Source organism: Ipomoea triloba, chromosome 12, assembly GCF_003576645.1.
Source record: "Ipomoea triloba cultivar NCNSP0323 chromosome 12, ASM357664v1".
Taxonomy (NCBI): domain Eukaryota; kingdom Viridiplantae; phylum Streptophyta; class Magnoliopsida; order Solanales; family Convolvulaceae; genus Ipomoea; species Ipomoea triloba.
Genome location: NC_044927.1, coordinates 20,865,762 through 20,887,681, shown reverse-complemented (window position 1 = coordinate 20,887,681; position 21,920 = coordinate 20,865,762). Strand labels below are relative to the sequence as shown.

General features: G+C 34.0%; 3 protein-coding genes across 3 annotated transcripts; 2 read left to right on the top strand and 1 right to left on the bottom strand.

Annotated features, from left to right (window-relative positions):
- Positions 1 to 10,061: 10,061 nt before the first annotated feature.
- Positions 10,062 to 11,521, top strand: LOC115999519. The gene is made up of 2 exons (XM_031239365.1): positions 10,062 to 11,061; positions 11,163 to 11,521. The coding sequence occupies exons 1-2, from the start codon at positions 10,062 to 10,064 to the stop codon at positions 11,519 to 11,521; spliced, it is 1,359 nt and encodes a 452-aa protein (XP_031095225.1).
- A 6,779-nt stretch (positions 11,522 to 18,300) lies between these two features.
- LOC115999651 lies at positions 18,301 to 19,758 on the top strand. Its single transcript, XM_031239494.1, has 3 exons — positions 18,301 to 18,766; positions 19,107 to 19,124; positions 19,218 to 19,758. Exons 1-3 carry the CDS (start codon positions 18,397 to 18,399, stop codon positions 19,406 to 19,408), a joined length of 579 nt encoding a protein of 192 aa, XP_031095354.1. The 5' UTR covers positions 18,301 to 18,396; the 3' UTR covers positions 19,409 to 19,758.
- A 102-nt stretch (positions 19,759 to 19,860) lies between these two features.
- Positions 19,861 to 21,703, bottom strand: LOC115999649 (probable WRKY transcription factor 53). Its single transcript, XM_031239493.1, has 3 exons — positions 21,203 to 21,703; positions 20,970 to 21,098; positions 19,861 to 20,722 (listed from the first exon to the last, which is right to left on the bottom strand). Exons 1-3 carry the CDS (start codon positions 21,517 to 21,519, stop codon positions 20,104 to 20,106), a joined length of 1,065 nt encoding a protein of 354 aa, XP_031095353.1. The 5' UTR covers positions 21,520 to 21,703; the 3' UTR covers positions 19,861 to 20,103.
- Positions 21,704 to 21,920: the final 217 nt, after the last annotated feature.

Genomic DNA, 21,920 nt, shown 5'->3' with positions numbered 1-21,920 from the left:
GTGTACTGCTTTAATTTGTTAACCTATTTTTATCTAAAATTTGAACTACGTCTTTCTTATGTTGTGTTCTAACAGATGAAGCTACCAGCAAAAAAGTACAAAGAAAGATGAGTTCTTAATACTGTAGTTTAGGGTTATAAACAAAAATTTGAAGAATAGATAGTACATAGCATGAGTAGAGGCTAAATACCTTTGTTGTTGGTTGTTTCTCTACGTTTATTGCCTATAACACATGACTCTATTAATTTCTTCATGTAATTATCTGCTGGAATCTGCCAAATTACTTGTGTTGGTTTCTTCTCTCTGTAAAATGGTTATACCTGGTATAGAAGAAGTTGATGAAGTGTGTTTTAAAGCATGTGTTTCAATAAAATGATTACCTGTTTGGGATTTTAAATATTGATAAGTCTAATTTTCATTCAATGTTAAGAAGACAAACAGTTTTATGCTCTAAGTTTGTATTGATTGAATGAAAAGTGATAATTAGCAAGAATTTACTTTATTACTTTAATCAATGTTGTGAGAAATTCTAAGTGTATTTGTATAGTTTCCAAAAAAAAAGAGAAAGAAATCCTTCTATATAATAAAGCCATAAGATTTTGGCAATTCAAATGGCTGCATTTTCCCGCTCATTTGAAACTACGTCGTTTTGGCTTTAAGAATTGGTTAACATACAAGGCCAATGAAATTGGTGTATTTTCCCGCTCATCTTAACGTACGTAGTTTGAGACAAATTCAGCCTTAATCAATTAGTATCAATTAGTATTTAAGTTTGACTTAAATACTACCATCTTTTCGGCTTTTCGGCTTCCCAATTTATGGGAAGTTGTTATAAATAAATTACAGCTCTTATATATCAAGGCAATCCATCAGACTCAAACTACATAAATACCATATTAATATTACATACATCACATACATTACATAAACCCTAATCACATCATTAGGATTTCGATTTCCGATTTTCAAAATGCACGCATGCGTATTAATCACTATGGCGTTTCGTTATCCGGTGTCTTGAATGGTTGCATCTTATGGTAAGTCTTCAAACCCCAAAACCTTCTATAAAATGGAACACCTTCCTCCAATCTTTGCTACGTATTCCTTCAGTTGCCCGTTTTCCCTACCTTGCAAAAAAAAAATGTCAATATTGTATATCTTAGCAAAAAGACATTTCCCCTCAATCCTACAGAAAAGCAATTCGATTGAGATTGATTCGTACTTACATTGTAACTGGAGGTAGGAACAAATCTGCTATCAAGAGTCAAAAATGTCTTTTCCATGATATTGAGGTTATTTCCACACCATACCTGCTTCCTGTTAAACTGCTAATAGTTAGTAATGTTTCAGTTTTTTTTTTTTTTTTTTTTTTTTTTTTTTTTTTTTNAATAACCTTATCCTTAGGAGAATAGAACTCAACTACTCTACCAATAACATCTAGAATGAAATATATTTTGATAAGCATGATGTATATGGAAAAAAAAAAAATGAAAATGCAAACAGCTTACCAATCAACTGCTTCCCTTCAACTTTTCCACCTAATAAGTCCTCAATAGGATTAATACGAAATAAAAGGCTTGGAAAACCCTTTCTCCTATGTCTCTCAATAGTTGTGTAGTGATTAAACTTCATCATGTATTTATGCTGTGTAGTTTTATATTAGTAGTAGTAAGATATGGCCACAAAATTTTTTACAGCATAAACTTTACCTTCTTTTAGCAGATTTGAAAATTGGTCAATAAAATCATCATGTATACTTGCATGAACATAGGTGCCCTACAAAAATACAAAAAAAAAAAAAACTAAAACATTACTAACTATTAGCAGTTTATACTAACTATTAGCAGTTTAACAGGAAGCATGGTGTGGAAATTACCTCAATGTCATGGAAAAGACATTCTTGACTCTTGATAGTAGATTTGTTCCTACCTTCAGTTACAATGTAAGTACGAATTAATCTCAATCAAATTGCTTTTTTGTAGGATTGAGGGAAAATGTCTTTGCTAAGATATACAACATTGACATTTTTTTTTGCAAGGTAGGGAAAACAGGCAACTGAAGGAATACGTAGCAAAGATTGGAGGAAGGTGTTCAAGATTGGAGGAAGGTGTTCCATTTTATAGAAGGTTTTGGGGTTTGAAGACTTACCATAAGATGCAACCATTCAAGACACCGGATAACGAAACGCCATAGTGATTAATTCGCATGCGTGCATTTTGAAAATCGAAATCCTAATGATGTGATTAGGGTTTATGTAACGTATGTGATGTATGTAATATTAATATGGTATTTATGTAGTTTGAGTCTGATGGATTGCCTTGATATATAAGAGCTGTAATTTATTTATAACAACTTCCCATAAATTGGGAAGCCGAAAAGATGTAGTATTTATGTCAAACTTAAATACTAATTGATACTAATTGATTAAGGCTGAATTTGTCTCAAACGACGTACGTTAAGATGAGCGGGAAAATACACCAATTTCATTGGCCTTGTATGATACACCAATTTCATTGGCCTTGTATGTTAACCAATTCTTAAAGCCAAAGCGGCGTAGTTTCAAATGAGCGGGAAAATGCAGCCATTTGATTGACCAAAATCTTATAGCTTTATTAGATAGAAGGATAACCGTTTTATGCGTTAAAAGTTCTTTTTCAATAATTTGTGCGGACCATTTTGTGGCTCCTATTTTTATTATTAACCTTATATATACACTAACCACCTTATTAGCAAACATATAGGATTTTTTTAATACAATATACAGGATTTGACTTTGTAAAATATTTAATAGTATTTATAATGGTTTATAATATTTTCTGTGGAAAAAACATCCTAAAATCATTGATGAAATTATAAACAATTCTAATATTTAAAAAGTTACATGTATTTGAAATTATAAGATTTGTATATTAGTGTTGAAATTGATTACTTAAAAATTTTATTAGGAAAAGTCTAAACCAAAAATAGAAGGAAGAGCATGCTAATTGATACTATCTCTATGTTGAATACCATAGTAAGATTAAAGTGTTAAATACAGGTTGTTAATATGAACGTAATATGTGTATGTTTATTTTTCTTTAATTACCCATCGTAATATGTGTATATTTAATTAACTTCCTATATAGGCAGAAAAATTTATCACTAATTTCAATAAAAATGAGGACATTTTACTATGATTACTATATGATAATGAGTATATATATTATTCTTAATTAATATTAGGGAAAATGGCATCTTTAGTCCATGAGTTATAGGGGTAGTGTAGACTCAGTCCCTAAGTTATGGCTGTATGCGAGTTTAGTCCCTCAGTTATTCACAAAGTGGCGAGTTTAGTCCCTGAACATTAAATTTGACGAAAAAATTAAAAAATATTCAAAATTTGAAGGGTAAAATAGGAAATTCACATTTTATTATTCTTCTTATATCAAAACCACTTTTACAACATTATTTTTTCACTTCTTAGCCTAATTATTTTCAATATTTTTCATTTTTAAAAGCATTTTAATAACTTTCAAATAACTTGTTAGGAACCTTATAACATACTTAAAATTTAGCACAAATAAAGAAATGCATAATCATTGTATTTAGGTGTATGAAACACACTGTCCTAACAAGTTTTTATTTTTTTACTAAGCAACAAATGTAATAAAATTAAAACTTTTGAGATTTTTTTACACACTATCCTATCTCAAAAGTTTTAATTTTATTACATTTGTTGCTTAGTAAAAAAATAAAAACTTGTTAGGACAGTGTGTTTCATACACCTAAATACAATGATTATGCATTTCTTTATTTGTGCTAAATTTTAAGTATGTTATAAGGTTCCTAACAAGTTATTTGAAAGTTATTAAAATGCTTTTAAAAATGAAAAATATTGAAAATAATTAGGCTAAGAAGTGAAAAAATAATGTTGTAAAAGTGGTTTTGATATAAGAAGAATAATAAAATGTGAATTTCCTATTTTACCCTTCAAATTTTGAATATTTTTTAATTTTTTCGTCAAATTTAATGTTCAGGGACTAAACTCGCCACTTTGTGAATAACTGAGGGACTAAACTCGCATACAGCCATAACTTAGGGACTGAGTCTACACTACCCCTATAACTTAGGGACTAAAGATGCCATTTTCCCTTAATATTATTATGAAATCCATGTAATCTGAATAATTATGGTAATTAAGGAGTATGTATATTATTCTCAATAAAATAATATGTATATATTTAATTTCGTTTAATTATGGACGTAATATGTGTATGTTGAATTTTGTTTAATTATGGACGTAATATGTGTATGTTTATTTTCTTTAATTATGTCCATTGTGTACCATTAATTTCCTTAATTGATTAGATAAAATCTATATTACGTCAAGTATAAAAAAACAATTTAATAAAAGTATAATGTGTAAATTAATTTTTAAATTACCATAATTATTAACATTTTGTTCAAAAGTAACCATTAGCATGATTTTATATGTGTAATAATCTAAAAGTTGAATAATTTACATATAATTGTATAGATCTAATAATATGTGAATTAGCGTAATAATATGTTGATTAGAATAATTATCATAATATTTTTTTAATTTTCTATAATTATGGATGTAATATGTGTATGGGAAAATTGTAAAAAATGCCCCTCTATAATATGCCACTTATCAATGTGGCTCCTGAATTATTAGGAGTGTAAATGTTGCCCCTCAATTATCATAACGTTACACATACTGCCCCTCCCGTAACGGATCCGTTAGTGTGCTCCGTTATGTGAGGATAAAAAAGTAATTTCATTATTTATTATTATTTTTTTCTTTTTTTTTTCCCTTTGTTTTCTAGATTTCCATTCCCTTTAGATTACGTATATCCCTTTCTTTTTATTTCCTTTTTATTCTGCAATTGAAAACAGAGGGCAACGACATTGGCAGATTGTTCGAAGACTTCGACGGACTCCTGCGACGGCAACGACAGAGAGCCACTGTCTGATGCTGATAGATTCCTCTCCTACTGAAGACGATCAATGACATATTGGAACCATTCGACATTCAATTCTCCCTGTTCAAAACCCTAACCCTACTCGAAAAAGACAGTTAATACGGAGAAAATTGGAACAAATTCGAAGCTTGGAGTATATAATAATGACTAGTCGAAGGCTATCTGGACTAACTGCTACACCCAAATGTAAGTACTAAATTGAATTGGTTTGTTGTTGTCTGACTTGTCATAAATGGTAGTAGTTTAATAGTTGAGCCTCTTAATAGTGTGTTGTTGTCTGAATTCTCCACATGTGTGTAGGTCCCAACATTGTGTTAAGTATGCTTTTTTTTTCTCTACCCAGATTAGTACAATAGTTGTTTTTTTTTTTTTTTACATAGATTAAAGCTACATGTGGTCCCCAATACCGTGTGTTGTCAAAAACATGTCGGTTTAGTAAAATTGAGCTTTGTTGTTGTGGTCCCAAGTAGTTTGACTTGAAATTAATGTAGTTATTCTTCCATTTATTTACTGCCAGATGATGAGCCAGATATGTACACTCTGAAACTGTATTATGGTGGTGAATTAGTGCTAAAACCTAGAGTTCAATATAAGAATGGTAGAATTGAGTATTTTGACAACTTCTCTGCTGAAGAAGGTAGCATTTTAGAGCTAAGAAAAATGGTGAAAAGCTTAAAGTTCAGTGATAAGAAGATTAATTTTTGGTTTAAATTCGGTTCTAAGAGTTATCCAAAAGTTAGACAGATTAAAACAGATGCTGAATTGTTGAGTATCATGTATGAAATTCCCAAAAATAAAGAGGTTGAAATGTTTGTAGAACATGTAATAGAGGACCAGTGGGACTATGAGGTAGAGGTTGAGGGATATATTTCTGATGAGTTGTGGGTGGAATCTGAAACTAATGCTCCTTTAGAAGATTGGGAATTTGAAGTTGGTGACAATGTGAATGTGAATGCTTTTGTTGATGCTACTGTGGATGTTTATGTTGAGGCTACTGTGGATGCTAATGTCAATGCTACTGAAGTTGGGGTGTCTAAAATCAGGAAAAACAAAGAAAAAGTGATAGATTATGATAAAGAAAAAGATTTTGTCCATTCTGAAGATGAGTTGAGGAGTTTGTGTTCATCTGACTCAGACTTAGACCTATCAAAACCATCAAATGTTTTTCATGAAAAGGATCTTGAAAAAGAAGGATTCCAGTTTGTTGTTGGAATGATATTTAACAGTAATGATGAGTTTAAATGGGCTGTAAAATGTAACCAAGCACTTAGGAAAAGAGAGATCAAATTTACTAAGATTGAACCTGCTAGAATTACTGTTGTCTGTAAAGATGTGAACTGTAAATGGAAGATGTATGCTTCAAAGAGTAATTCTAACAGCCTACTGAGCATTAAAAGTTATAACCCAGACCATACATGTGCTGTTCAAAATGATATTAAGAATGTGAATGCTGGATTTCTTGCTAAGTACTATCAAGATGAGTTCAAAAGTGCTCATGATTCATGGAATAGAATTCAATTTCAATAACAAGTGAAGAAGAAATTTAATTCTGTAATAAGTAAACACCAATCATGGAGGGCAAAGAGATTGGCACACAAGGAAAATAATGGGGATGATCACAAACAATTTGAACTGCTTTGGGACTATTGTGAAGAGTTGAGGAAAAGCAACCCAGGAACCACTGCAAAAATGAAGGTTGATGAGGATTGCACAATCAGTGGAAGGTCAAGGTTTATGAGGTTATATATTTGTTATGCAGCATGTAAAGAGGGATTTCTAGCAGGTTGTAGGCCTTTCATTGGATTGGATGGGTGCCATTTAAAGGGATGTCAAAAGGGAAGCCAATTACTAACTGTAGTTGGTGTTGATGCCAATAATGCAATGTTTCCAATTGCATTTGCCATTGTGGAAGGAGAACTTAAAGAGACATGGGCATGGTTTTTGGAGTTGTTAGACCAAGATTTGAACATTTCAGAAAATCCAAATGCTTGGACCATCATCTCAGACAAGCAAAAAGGGTTGTTGCCTGCTGTGGAGGAACAACTATCAGGGGTAGAACATAGGTTTTGTGTGAGACATATGCATGCTAATTTTGTTAAAGATGGATTCTCTGGGCAGTTATTAAAGCATAAATTGTGGGCAATTTGTAGAGCTACTACAGTACCTGAATACTTGACTAAAATGGAAGAGTTGAGGAAGCTCAATCCCAAAGCAGCTGATTGGGTTTCTGCCAGGGAACCGCACCATTACTGCAGGGCTTTCTTTAGCTCTTTTCCCAACTGTGATATTCTTTTAAANATGTGGTCCCCAATACCGTGTGTTGTCAAAAACATGTCGGTTTAGTAAAATTGAGCTTTGTTGTTGTGGTCCCAAGTAGTTTGACTTGAAATTAATGTAGTTATTCTTCCATTTATTTACTGCCAGATGATGAGCCAGATATGTACACTCTGAAACTGTATTATGGTGGTGAATTAGTGCTAAAACCTAGAGTTCAATATAAGAATGGTAGAATTGAGTATTTTGACAACTTCTCTGCTGAAGAAGGTAGCATTTTAGAGCTAAGAAAAATGGTGAAAAGCTTAAAGTTCAGTGATAAGAAGATTAATTTTTGGTTTAAATTCGGTTCTAAGAGTTATCCAAAAGTTAGACAGATTAAAACAGATGCTGAATTGTTGAGTATCATGTATGAAATTCCCAAAAATAAAGAGGTTGAAATGTTTGTAGAACATGTAATAGAGGACCAGTGGGACTATGAGGTAGAGGTTGAGGGATATATTTCTGATGAGTTGTGGGTGGAATCTGAAACTAATGCTCCTTTAGAAGATTGGGAATTTGAAGTTGGTGACAATGTGAATGTGAATGCTTTTGTTGATGCTACTGTGGATGTTTATGTTGAGGCTACTGTGGATGCTAATGTCAATGCTACTGAAGTTGGGGTGTCTAAAATCAGGAAAAACAAAGAAAAAGTGATAGATTATGATAAAGAAAAAGATTTTGTCCATTCTGAAGATGAGTTGAGGAGTTTGTGTTCATCTGACTCAGACTTAGACCTATCAAAACCATCAAATGTTTTTCATGAAAAGGATCTTGAAAAAGAAGGATTCCAGTTTGTTGTTGGAATGATATTTAACAGTAATGATGAGTTTAAATGGGCTGTAAAATGTAACCAAGCACTTAGGAAAAGAGAGATCAAATTTACTAAGATTGAACCTGCTAGAATTACTGTTGTCTGTAAAGATGTGAACTGTAAATGGAAGATGTATGCTTCAAAGAGTAATTCTAACAGCCTACTGAGCATTAAAAGTTATAACCCAGACCATACATGTGCTGTTCAAAATGATATTAAGAATGTGAATGCTGGATTTCTTGCTAAGTACTATCAAGATGAGTTCAAAAGTGCTCATGATTCATGGAATAGAATTCAATTTCAATAACAAGTGAAGAAGAAATTTAATTCTGTAATAAGTAAACACCAATCATGGAGGGCAAAGAGATTGGCACACAAGGAAAATAATGGGGATGATCACAAACAATTTGAACTGCTTTGGGACTATTGTGAAGAGTTGAGGAAAAGCAACCCAGGAACCACTGCAAAAATGAAGGTTGATGAGGATTGCACAATCAGTGGAAGGTCAAGGTTTATGAGGTTATATATTTGTTATGCAGCATGTAAAGAGGGATTTCTAGCAGGTTGTAGGCCTTTCATTGGATTGGATGGGTGCCATTTAAAGGGATGTCAAAAGGGAAGCCAATTACTAACTGTAGTTGGTGTTGATGCCAATAATGCAATGTTTCCAATTGCATTTGCCATTGTGGAAGGAGAACTTAAAGAGACATGGGCATGGTTTTTGGAGTTGTTAGACCAAGATTTGAACATTTCAGAAAATCCAAATGCTTGGACCATCATCTCAGACAAGCAAAAAGGGTTGTTGCCTGCTGTGGAGGAACAACTATCAGGGGTAGAACATAGGTTTTGTGTGAGACATATGCATGCTAATTTTGTTAAAGATGGATTCTCTGGGCAGTTATTAAAGCATAAATTGTGGGCAATTTGTAGAGCTACTACAGTACCTGAATACTTGACTAAAATGGAAGAGTTGAGGAAGCTCAATCCCAAAGCAGCTGATTGGGTTTCTGCCAGGGAACCGCACCATTACTGCAGGGCTTTCTTTAGCTCTTTTCCCAACTGTGATATTCTTTTAAANACATGTAATAGAGGACCAGTGGGACTATGAGGTAGAGGTTGAGGGATATATTTCTGATGAGTTGTGGGTGGAATCTGAAACTAATGCTCCTTTAGAAGATTGGGAATTTGAAGTTGGTGACAATGTGAATGTGAATGCTTTTGTTGATGCTACTGTGGATGTTTATGTTGAGGCTACTGTGGATGCTAATGTCAATGCTACTGAAGTTGGGGTGTCTAAAATCAGGAAAAACAAAGAAAAAGTGATAGATTATGATAAAGAAAAAGATTTTGTCCATTCTGAAGATGAGTTGAGGAGTTTGTGTTCATCTGACTCAGACTTAGACCTATCAAAACCATCAAATGTTTTTCATGAAAAGGATCTTGAAAAAGAAGGATTCCAGTTTGTTGTTGGAATGATATTTAACAGTAATGATGAGTTTAAATGGGCTGTAAAATGTAACCAAGCACTTAGGAAAAGAGAGATCAAATTTACTAAGATTGAACCTGCTAGAATTACTGTTGTCTGTAAAGATGTGAACTGTAAATGGAAGATGTATGCTTCAAAGAGTAATTCTAACAGCCTACTGAGCATTAAAAGTTATAACCCAGACCATACATGTGCTGTTCAAAATGATATTAAGAATGTGAATGCTGGATTTCTTGCTAAGTACTATCAAGATGAGTTCAAAAGTGCTCATGATTCATGGAATAGAATTCAATTTCAATAACAAGTGAAGAAGAAATTTAATTCTGTAATAAGTAAACACCAATCATGGAGGGCAAAGAGATTGGCACACAAGGAAAATAATGGGGATGATCACAAACAATTTGAACTGCTTTGGGACTATTGTGAAGAGTTGAGGAAAAGCAACCCAGGAACCACTGCAAAAATGAAGGTTGATGAGGATTGCACAATCAGTGGAAGGTCAAGGTTTATGAGGTTATATATTTGTTATGCAGCATGTAAAGAGGGATTTCTAGCAGGTTGTAGGCCTTTCATTGGATTGGATGGGTGCCATTTAAAGGGATGTCAAAAGGGAAGCCAATTACTAACTGTAGTTGGTGTTGATGCCAATAATGCAATGTTTCCAATTGCATTTGCCATTGTGGAAGGAGAACTTAAAGAGACATGGGCATGGTTTTTGGAGTTGTTAGACCAAGATTTGAACATTTCAGAAAATCCAAATGCTTGGACCATCATCTCAGACAAGCAAAAAGGGTTGTTGCCTGCTGTGGAGGAACAACTATCAGGGGTAGAACATAGGTTTTGTGTGAGACATATGCATGCTAATTTTGTTAAAGATGGATTCTCTGGGCAGTTATTAAAGCATAAATTGTGGGCAATTTGTAGAGCTACTACAGTACCTGAATACTTGACTAAAATGGAAGAGTTGAGGAAGCTCAATCCCAAAGCAGCTGATTGGGTTTCTGCCAGGGAACCGCACCATTACTGCAGGGCTTTCTTTAGCTCTTTTCCCAACTGTGATATTCTCTGCAGGGCTTTCTTTAGCTCTTTTCCCAACTGTGATATTCTTTTAAACAACCTGTGTGAATCATGGAATAGCTCAATCTTACAGTTTAGGGAGAATGGAATTATGACGAATAGCTCAATCTTACAGTTTAGGGAGAATGGAATTATGACAATGTGTGAAAACATAAGGGTTTACCTAATGGTGAGGATGCAACAAAACAGAGACGACATGAAGAAACACCCTTTGAAGATCTGTCCTAAGATTATGAAGTTGGTAGAAGAGGCCAAAGACAAGTCCAATGACTGCACTGCCTATAGGTCAAAGGATGATGTTTATGAAGTAGAGGATTGCTATGGAAGGAAATATAAAGTAGATTTAAGCCAATATCATTGCTCCTGTAGAAGATGGGATCTCACAGGTATGCCATTACTTAGTTTTCTACTTTTATTAACACATTATGATTATAAAGTACAACATTGCAGCCATTATATTTACACATAATGAATATACTTTCTACAGGTATCCCTTGCAGCCACAGCATTGCAGCTATTAGGAGGAAATGTTGCATTCCTGAAGAATATGTTAACAACTGTTACACTGTGGAGTCCTACCTGAGATCTTATGAACCTGCTATTTTACCGGTTACTTCTTCAGAGTTATGGCACAAGACAGGTTTCCCACCCCCACTGCCACCAAAATATGAAGCACAACCAGGAAGGCCAAAAAGAAAAAGAAGAATGGGACTGACAGAATCAGCTACAGATCAAGCTGGAAACAAGGGAAAAGTGGGTGAATCAAAACGGTGTACTATGTGTGGAATGAAAGGGCATAACAAAAGAAGGTGTAAGGCAAAAGACAAGCAGGTTAGATGCACATAAAACTGTTTAAAAAGTATGTTACTTAAACCAAATTACAAACATGTTTAATCTGATTTTTTTTTTTTGCAAATAAAACTGTGTAGGCAATTGAGGAAGAGGCAGATGTAGCAGCAGGAATAGAAGAGGAAGCAGAACTAAACATGGGAGTAGAAGAAGCAGAGCCAGAAGTAGAACTACAAGATGTTGTTGTTGAAACTCAAGTGCCACCATCTGTATTACATGAAATGGTAAGATGAAATAGAGGATGTTATTACTGAAACTCTCTTGAATGCAAACATTTTTTGCTAAATGACTACAAAATGTGCAGGACATGATGAATTCTCAACCCAGTCAGAACCTCAAGTATAAGAATGTTGGAAATCATGAACCTCAAGTATCAAATTTTATTTCATCACACATGGAACAACTTCCAACAGCAGACAATGTCATTAGGAAAGGGGGAAGAGAATATGTAACTATCTCAACTCTACAGAAGAAGATGAATGTGTCTAAGGATAACAAAAAAAAGAAGTCATGAATTAGATGGAGTTGGCAGTACTTATCAAGTTGGCAGTACTTATCAAGTTGGCAATAGTCTTAAATTATTGTTTTGTATTTTGATGTAAAATTCAGGCAGTAGATGAAGTTGGCAGTAGTCTTAAATTATTTTGCAACAGCTAGATGCTTTTTGATAAATCATGCACAGCTTCTACTGTATGCACAATTGCCTAAGTATGGAATCTACTTTTGATGAATTATGCACATCCTTCTTTGTTCTTTTGTGACTTTTTGCCTTTTGCTTTTTGTCTCTTATGTCATTTTGGACAGCACATTGTGCTTTACAACAGGGATTTTTTAGCATTAAATACGCTATATACAATGGACATGCCATGACCTTGTATTTATTCATTTAAAGCCACACTGTTTGTCCTATTAGCCTGAATTCAACATTTGTTTATGCACATATATTGTTCACTGATTACATGTTTAGGCAGCACACAAATTGGGGAAGATAGACTAATATTTGGATCATAATGCATTCTGACAAAGTGGTGTGCTTGAATCCCTTCAATTCACAAGTGGAAGAAAAAAAATGAATATAATAAGAGAGGAAGAAAGAGTAAAAGAAAGGAAAAGAGGCTGCCTACAACAGAAAATGGCAAAAAAAAAAAAACTAATACACAGATGAACAAGAAATAATAAATTGCAGATCACTAGAAACAGTTTCATTTTCATTCAAATACAAAATAACATATTCCATCACCTACTACATAATATTAGCCTGAAATATACTTTCTTGTCTCTATTTTGTAGCAATACTTCCATACAAGATGTAAATAACACTTAATTTAATTGTAAAACACCATCACCTACAACAACACATTCCCATATCCTTTTCCAAATAAAAGGAAGTACTAATCCTACACTAAACCCCCACAAAAAAAACATACTTCTCCCTCTTTGGTTATTCAAAGCAAATTCCAGCCTTGTATTCTTTAGTGTTAGATGCTGCACCTCAACCTCCTTCTTTTCAATCTCAATTTCAAGTTTCTGGATTTGATTCTGCTGCTTATCCAATCGTTTAAGTAGGCCTCTGATCAATTGTGCTACTCGTTCAGTCACATCGAAATCTAACCACTGAAAAAAACGACAACTTCCATGGCCCTGCAATTATTCCCAACACATTTTATCTGGAGGTTATTCATAATTATCTAGAAAATGAACATTTCCAATCAAAATTACTTACACCATATCTTTGACATGCTCGATATCTCTTTCCCGGATTCGCATTGCTCCATGACATTTTGACGGGTGCAAGAATACCACAATGACAACGTATCTCCTCCATTGATGAACATGAAAAGCTTTGGCTCCCCCCAGACATATCTTCAAATGCATCAAACAAAAAACATTATTTTAAAAATTCCTAGGGCTTTTCAAATACAAAGATACCACTAGCCATCTTTGATTCCAAAAATTTCCAACGGTAAATAAAATTCAATTCTTCCAATAATTAATTAGGGTTATTTAACACAGTTAATTAAGAAGAAGAGAACAAAAAAATGAGAAGAATGACAAACCTAGTTGTTGGCGAGGAACAGAAAGGCGAACACGAACGACGAATCAGGATCTTCTATCGTGGTCGGTCGTTGTAGGTGGCTTTTGTTCTGTTGGTTTGTTCTTCGTCTCTTCTGGTAAGCATATGCTGGGTGAACACGGTAAAGAAAGGGGGAAATGGGATACGCAAGATAAAACAAGGAAAAAGAATGAAATTACTTTTTTATCCTCACATAACGGAGCACACTAACGGATCCGTTACGGGAGGGGCAGTATGTGTAACGTTATGATAATTGAGGGGCAACATTTACACTCCTAATAATTCAGGAGCCACATTGATAAGTGGCATATTATAGAGGGGCATTTTTTACAATTTTCCCTATGTGTATTATCAATTTTCTTATCTGATTAGATAAAATTTATATTACAGAAAGTATTAATTTCTTAATTTTCATAATTTTTAAAGATTTTATTCAAAATTAATCAAAAGAAGTGCACGGGTAATTCATATTATTTGAAGAAAAAAAATAAAATCGTTATAAGAAGAAATTCTCTATGTTTAATTACTATAATAAATTTAGATGTTAAATACCGTTATTAATGGTCACGTATTATTTAGATGGTAAATAGTATATGATAATTACCTATATAGATTAACATATATATGGATCCATATTATAAAAAAGGGGACGAAACAGGTAAAATATATTAGAAAAAGTATCAATTAATTAAAATATAATATGAAAATTATATTAGAAAATTCATTAGCTAAAAATGAATCTAAAGTCATAAGAACGCTCCCCGGTGACTATGAACAACTCCATTTGGCTGTGACATCGTCCCGAAAGTGTAATTCAGGATGATCAAATCCACTTTACTTCTCACCAAAATCCAGTTGAACCCTTCACGATCAAACCGTCATATGTAAAAACAAACTCCCCGCCCTGCTCCGTCGGAAACTCATCATCCGTAATCAGAACCAACGCAGAATAGACAGTTTGTTGAAACTCAAAAATATGTTGTAATTGTATTTCTACCAAACAAGACAAAATTAACATAAGCAATAGCCTACCTAAAACAACACATATCACACTAATCACTCTGCTGAGAAATACAGCTAGGTTGATGCTTGAAGCCACAATATTATTCAGGAAAATCCAAAATAAATGGCAGATGATACAAAATGGTGGAGGAAAGCCAACATTTAAGAATATTGGTAAACAATCATATAAATGGTAGAAGAAAGCTAACATTTAAGAATATTGGTAAACAATCATATATATTGGAAAATTATGAACAGATGAAAAAAATAAACACATAAATTGATGAACCAACGTCGAACGCGGCGATTCCGCCTGAAACATAGACAGAGCGTCCATAACCAAATCATTCGACAAGCAGTCTATGAAGATCAGCTTCGATTCGCAGTGGCGGAGCATAATCAACCATGTGAGAGCATCCAGTTGGAGATTGATGGAGTTGAGCACGGCTCCCGCCATGGGCACGATGAAGTTAATCTCGCACATGGTTGGAATATTGAGCGCCATCACAGACACGATCGACGACATAAAAGCCAGAAGTTCATCCTACCCTCTCTCAGCCCTAAGGGAAACGATCGACGACGCTAGGCGGAGGCAACGCCGATGAGTCTCAAACCATGTATAAGCCGTGCCGTTGTAGACGACAGATCGAAAGTATAGTCGCCATAGATGGTGGTCGATCTATCCAAGAAGTTCAGTGGAGGCCACCAGCAAGAATTCGCACAAAACCAAAACCACTGGAGCATATATAATATGTAATAATAATTGATTGTTAATTTTATGAAAATATATATGGTAATTAATAAAATTAATGATTTTACTAAAATAACTTTGAGTATGATTTTACTAAAATAACCTTTATTTTGAGCGAGAAAAATTGGTCAGACACTTCTATTATTATATAGATATATAGATAATTCCTAATTGCCTAACGTACATATATAATTATATATTGATTGATTTGCAGTTATATAGATATATAGGGTATGATTTCTTCTTCTTATTATATACACATATTTAATTGACTTAATTTTTTTTATTAATTACATTATTAATAAAAACCAAATAATATGTAATAAGTTCAGTCATTAAGTACTCTGTAATCAAATAAAATGATGCATGAGTGTAGAATCAATATGTAATCAGGTAAATAAAACTAATGTAACACTATAGTTGCTAGACTGCTATCACATCAGTTTGTAATAATCAAATAATATAAACAATTAAAAATAATGTTTGACTGCCAGTGCTAAGAAATGAGATTAATGGAGTTGCTATTGAAAGAAAACTGTTTCTCTATACAAAGCTAATTACTATATATGAAGTATTTTTGTTTTCATCACTAAAATATAAATTACACGTGAAATTCCCTCCAATGAAACTCACCCATATGCATCAACAACTTCTTGAAAAGCATAAATAAATTTGTTTGTCTTAAAATATGTGGGCGGTGACTCTCGAGTAGGGGTGTAAACGAATCGAATCGAGTCAAATACTTCAGTATTCGATTCGATTATTTTGATGAGTATTCGAATTCGAATTCGTTTAGTGTTCGAATCCTAAATTCCGATTCGTATTCGATTTGACCAATTTATTCGAATATATTCGATTCGACTGGAATATTCGAATTCGAAATGACTATCTTAATTTTTTTTCTAAATTTTTCAATAAATTAAGATAAAATATAACAAAAAATTGCCGCAGCCGTGAAGATTGTTGCCTTCGCCGAACGACAGTGGCCGTGAGGAGTTGCTCTCCTTGTTGCCGTGCTTCGTTGCCACAACGGTGGTCTGCCGTGAAAAGGGGAGGACAAGAAGAGAGTGAAGCAGTTGGTAGAAGAGGCGAAGTTGGGAACTGCGGCTGCCGAACTGGGAAGACTAAAGGGTGAAGCACTGAAGCGGCTGCTCTCACTTTTATTTTAGTTTAGGATTTATGCCTTTACTAGTTTAGTTTCTTTATATATATATTCGAATATTCGAATACTATTCGAATCGAATCTATCCTGATTTGTATTTGGATTTGAATAACATTCGAATCAAAATGTGTATCCGAATTCGGATTCGTATTCAAAATATTTGAATTCGAATATAACTATTCGAATTCGAATCACAAATCGAATCAAAATTATTTGATTTGTTTACACCCTACTCTCGAGTACCCAATACCCAAAATATTACACATATTTCTAAATTGGAAAATGTTATGCTATTACATTACTATATATATGGTAGATACAATATTACTAATTATAATTATTATAATTATAATTATAATTATAATTATAATATTACCATAATAACCAATTATAATTAATATTATTCTATCATAATAATTACCATATTATTAATAATGAATTATAACCAATTATAAGTAATATTATTCTATTATAACCCATTATAATTAATATTATTCTATCATAATAATTACTATATTACTAAAATGCCCCTACGTTTGGGCGGGAAAATTTTGGAGAAGAATATTGTTTTTATATATATTATAGATATAGATTTTAATTCTTTATAATAATAATAATAAATTTTATTATTATTATTATTATTATTATTATTATTATTATTATTATTATTATTATTAAACATTCGAGTCAATAAAATATAATAATATTGCATTACAATCACCTTTAGCTTGGAAAACTTACAATAACAGGTCAAAATTAGAGGTGTTAGCGAACATAGCTTTCGACAAACTACTCGTGTTCGTGTTTGGTAAGCGTTCGTTTATTACGGTAAACGAACATTAACAAACAAAATTTAGAGCTCGATTAATAAACGAACAGAGTATAAACAAACAGTGGCAAGCTCGTTTGTGTTCGTTTAGTAATATTCACAAACAAGCTCGTTAAGTGTTCATTTAATAATGTTCACGAACATGTTCATAAACATATATAGTTGTGTTGTTTGTTTGGTTATTGTTCGTGAACGAATTGTGTTTATGAACATGTGCAGGTGTTTGGTAATTAAAAGTGTTCATGAACCTCTTCATGAACATACACGAACATCTTCATTAACGTATTCGCTAACGTTAACAAACACTAATGAACGCTTAACAAGCGAACACGAACAGGATTTTTGAAAACCTTAACAAACGAACACGAACACGAACACTTTAAGATCCTTAACAAATGAACACGAACAACCTCCATTCGGGAATGTTCGGTTCGTTAACGGCCCTAGTCAAAATAAGTTTATATCTAATTAGAGTTTTTTTTGTTATTGTTCGATGGTCATTGTACTTTCATAAATAGTTTTCAATAGCTTATTTGACTTTTACCGTATTAAATTATTATTTTATATCAAATAATAAAGAAACAATTTACTTTAAGAAATAAAATTTATTTAAGTAATTTTGAAAAAATTGGAAAAAAAGGGGGAAGAGTAATATATGGCAAAATATTGTGTGGACCACGGTCCAAAATGACATCATTTTGATGTTTAAAATAATGTATTTTATATGTATGAAAATAATAAAATTTTTAAAATAAGATAATGTATTTTATGAACCAAAATAATGTATTTTATATATTAAAATAATATATTTTATGAATTAAAATAATATACTTTATATATGTTTTTGGACCATGGTTCGTAATATATTCACCAAATTTAATCACTTTTGATTGTCTTTTAAAGTTTAAAGGGCTTATATACTAGGCTTGATCCATATTGGAGTAGGCCCAAACACCGTCATCCTCTTTTCAACTCATCGCCTTTCACTGAATAAAAGACTGAAAGCGAGGGAGGGAAGATTGAAGGAGAAGCCATAACCGAAAAGAAAAAAAAAATGATGATAAACTGTGTGCAATGTCCCGTTTGGAAGAACCCAACAATTCTGGCCTCCTCTTCTTCAACCTTCTTCCGTTGTTTCCAAACGCGGCCTTGGACGACGTGCAGAGAGGCCAATCAATTCAAGTGCAATGGTGAAAGCATAAGAAGGAAGAGGAGAGGGAGAAGAGCTGTGGATTGTCAAGGATTTCTGTTGCCGGTGGATCCATGGGCGCCCAATGTCGATTCTCAGAGCATAGCTTCGCAGCTCTTCGCTTTCTCCCTCTTCCCTTATCTAGGTTTCCTGTATTTCATCACCAAGTCCAAGACCGCTCCTAAACTCACCCTCTTTGGCTTCTACTTCTTGCTTGCTTTTGTCGGCGCCACTAGTAATTTCCTCATCTCTTTCCCTCTTCCTCGAATTGAATTGAATTGAATTGAATTTCTTCTAGCTATGCAATTCTTAGTGCCTGGAATTTTATAAAATTAAGGTGATATTCATTTTGGTAGGAAGATTTACGGAGTAATAGATTGCTAGCAACTTTAATTTCTGCACCTAGTTTCATCTATGCTGTATCTGGACTTGAAATAGCTGAAAATATTAAATGTATTTATCTTGCTGTATTTTTTTTTTTTAATTTTATTCTGCCTTTAGCATTATGTTAACTGTAACACTGATCTTTCCTTGTGGTTGTTTCAATCATTCAATGCTTCAACTCTGCCATACAGTTCCAGCAGGCATTTATGGTAATTTCATCCCACTTTATGGATTTATTTCTTGAAAATGATTTTCGTCTTTGGATTATGCATTCTGACTTTGATATGCTGGATTTGAAACAGCAAAGGTGAAGTATGGAACTTCACTATCCAATGTGGATTGGTTGCATGGAGGAGCTGAGTCATTGCTTACTTTAACCAACTTATTCATTGTGTTGGGGCTGAGAGCTGCTCTTAGGAAAACTAGTGATAGTATAATAGATACTAAATCCATTGGCTCTTCCGAGTTCAAAGACAAAAATCCTTTACCTTAAAAAATAGTTGCTTTCTTTCACTCTTTCCTCTTCCCTTCATCCAAATGAATTGCCAAGTATCTCTCTGTAGTTATGCATTCAAGCACTTGACATGTTTCTCTGGCTGCAATGTTGAATTTTCTGCGGCCTAATGATGTGGAGATCATGAACTGCTCAGTTTTGAATGTGAACTCGCGAAGACATTGAAGTTGGTTTCTATCTTCTGGTGCTACATGTTTATTCACACCTTAATTACCTCATTGGTTTTGCTCTTGACCACTTTATTAGGTCCTTTTGCTGTATATTCATCTGTTATATCTTCTTGTAAAGAATCTTTAATGTAATGTTTCTCTTAAAGATTTACTACTTTCGCTGTCTTGTCTTCCTGCTCCTTGATTCCTACAAATTGTGTTCTCTGTGATTTTTGGTGGTCATGTCTTGTTACGAGTATGGTGGCTAAAGGTTTCTTCTGATTTTTGCATAAGTACACACAAAATCTTTATATAAGATACAACAGCAGTGATTTTTTTTTTTTTTACAGCTGCACAGGTTGTGATTTCATAACACTGTAACAGGTACTTATCTGTGGAAATTTCTAGTTTAGGTGGTACAGACACCTTTGTAGTCAATCTAAATATGCCGAAATACTAAATTGAATGATTGAACCCAAATGACTACCATATCGTTGTCTTTCTTACTGCTTTATCCCGATTGGATCATGTGAAAAACTCTGAGGTATCAAATAGGAAATTTGGATCAAAATCTGCGGGGTCCAGTGTGTAGTCTAAGCCCACAATTGGAGAGTTTGTAGATGATGTATTGGCAGAGAATATGTCAGTAAGGTCTGACTCAGAGTGGTGCAAATTCTGAACTCCCCCAAAACTGCTAGTCTGTTGGTGTGACACAGAGAAGTAGTTTGACTCTGGAGTGGTAGGAGACACAAAGGATGGTGAGTATGTCCCCAAGAGATTATCATCAACCTGTGAAATCTGGAACATCGGCTTTTCATCTGTTAATCCAGAGAATGTTGGAGGGAAGGAGAAAGGATATGTGGTTTCCTTCCTTTCCAAATCACTGGTATTGACTTTCAGGTTTGATCTTAATTCCATTAACATCTGATTTGGTTGCATCGACAGACTGTCTTTGCAGTGGATGCTTTGTTTCAGGTCTTGTTTTTTGGGTGATGCTAGCGGTGGGACTGATTTCGGTGCTTGGCTACATGTATGTGCCCCTTTGTACGTGATCTCGAATGTGGTTGGATCTTCATCAGATCTTTGGACTTGTTTGGTTGCCCAACAGTTCTGCATTGCACGGTACGTACATCTGTAATAGCTTCTGCAAAAATGGATGTCTTGGCATTAGAACGAAGGAATTAATTTTATAGAATTACCACCCAACAGCTTTCTATTTAGTCCATAAATTACCTCCAGTTAATTATGTTGATTTCATCCTAGTTGAGTCTACTATTTTAAGTGTCAGAATTTGACTTTTTTTTTGGAATTCTGTTTTTCATCTCTCTGTTTAATGTTGATTGGCTTTTATGACTTTTATGGTGTACATATGAATAGAGTAATCAACCAACCTGGGATATTTAGCTCCAAGAATATCTTTCTGCCCATACTTTCTCCAACTATACCCATCTTCAGGTGGACCTTCAAGTCCATTATCTGTGCCAACTTTCACTTGCTCTGTCCACGTTGGCATCAACTTTCTGCAAAACAAATCAGGAAGCAGGTAAGATCACCTAGAAATAGAAATTCAGGCTATTTACCGCATTAGAATATGAATTTCAAGAATCATGGCGATATTCCGTACCTCTTCTTTGACATATCTCTGTACTCCTGATCCTTCGAGCCCTTGTTCATCTCATCACTTCGCGGGCTTCCATCGACAGAGATGGACGACTCGGGGGCGCTAGACAGCGGAGGCACCTGCTGGGTTTGCCTTCCCGACCCACAGTTGAGAATCATGAGCGACTTCTCATAAGAAGCCACTATCTGCTGCAGGAGCGAGTTCTGAGTTTCGAAAGAAGTCTCGGAGTTGAAAGAAGCTCTAAGCCGCTTTGTACATTCAACCCCTTGTGTTAGCTCATTGATGAGAGCCTTGAATTCCCAGCCCAAAGCGGCATCCATTTTGCTTGATTTTTTGTCAGTTGCCAAACGCCGAACAGGTATGTATGTGCACCTAGTTCATTCCAGGTGATCAAGAACTGAACTGATTGAATATGGAAATGTTTTTTTTTTTTTTTTTTTTTTGGTTTTCCTTTCTTGTTGTAGGTGATGACTGGGGTTTTGGAGTGTTTAAGGATGTAGAGAACAGAGAGAATATTGGTGAGGATGAGAAACAAGAGAAAGAAGGGAGAGGTATATAAAGAGGGGAGTGGGGTATTAAGAATTGATTGATTATTAGATAGTACAGAAAGGCATGTGGAAAAAAAATTTGAGAAAAAGGGAAGTCAGTGAAAAGGGTTTGAAGTTTGACTGAAGAAACCGAGTGGTTTATTGTATTCTCTACGTGGACCGGTCTTTGGTCT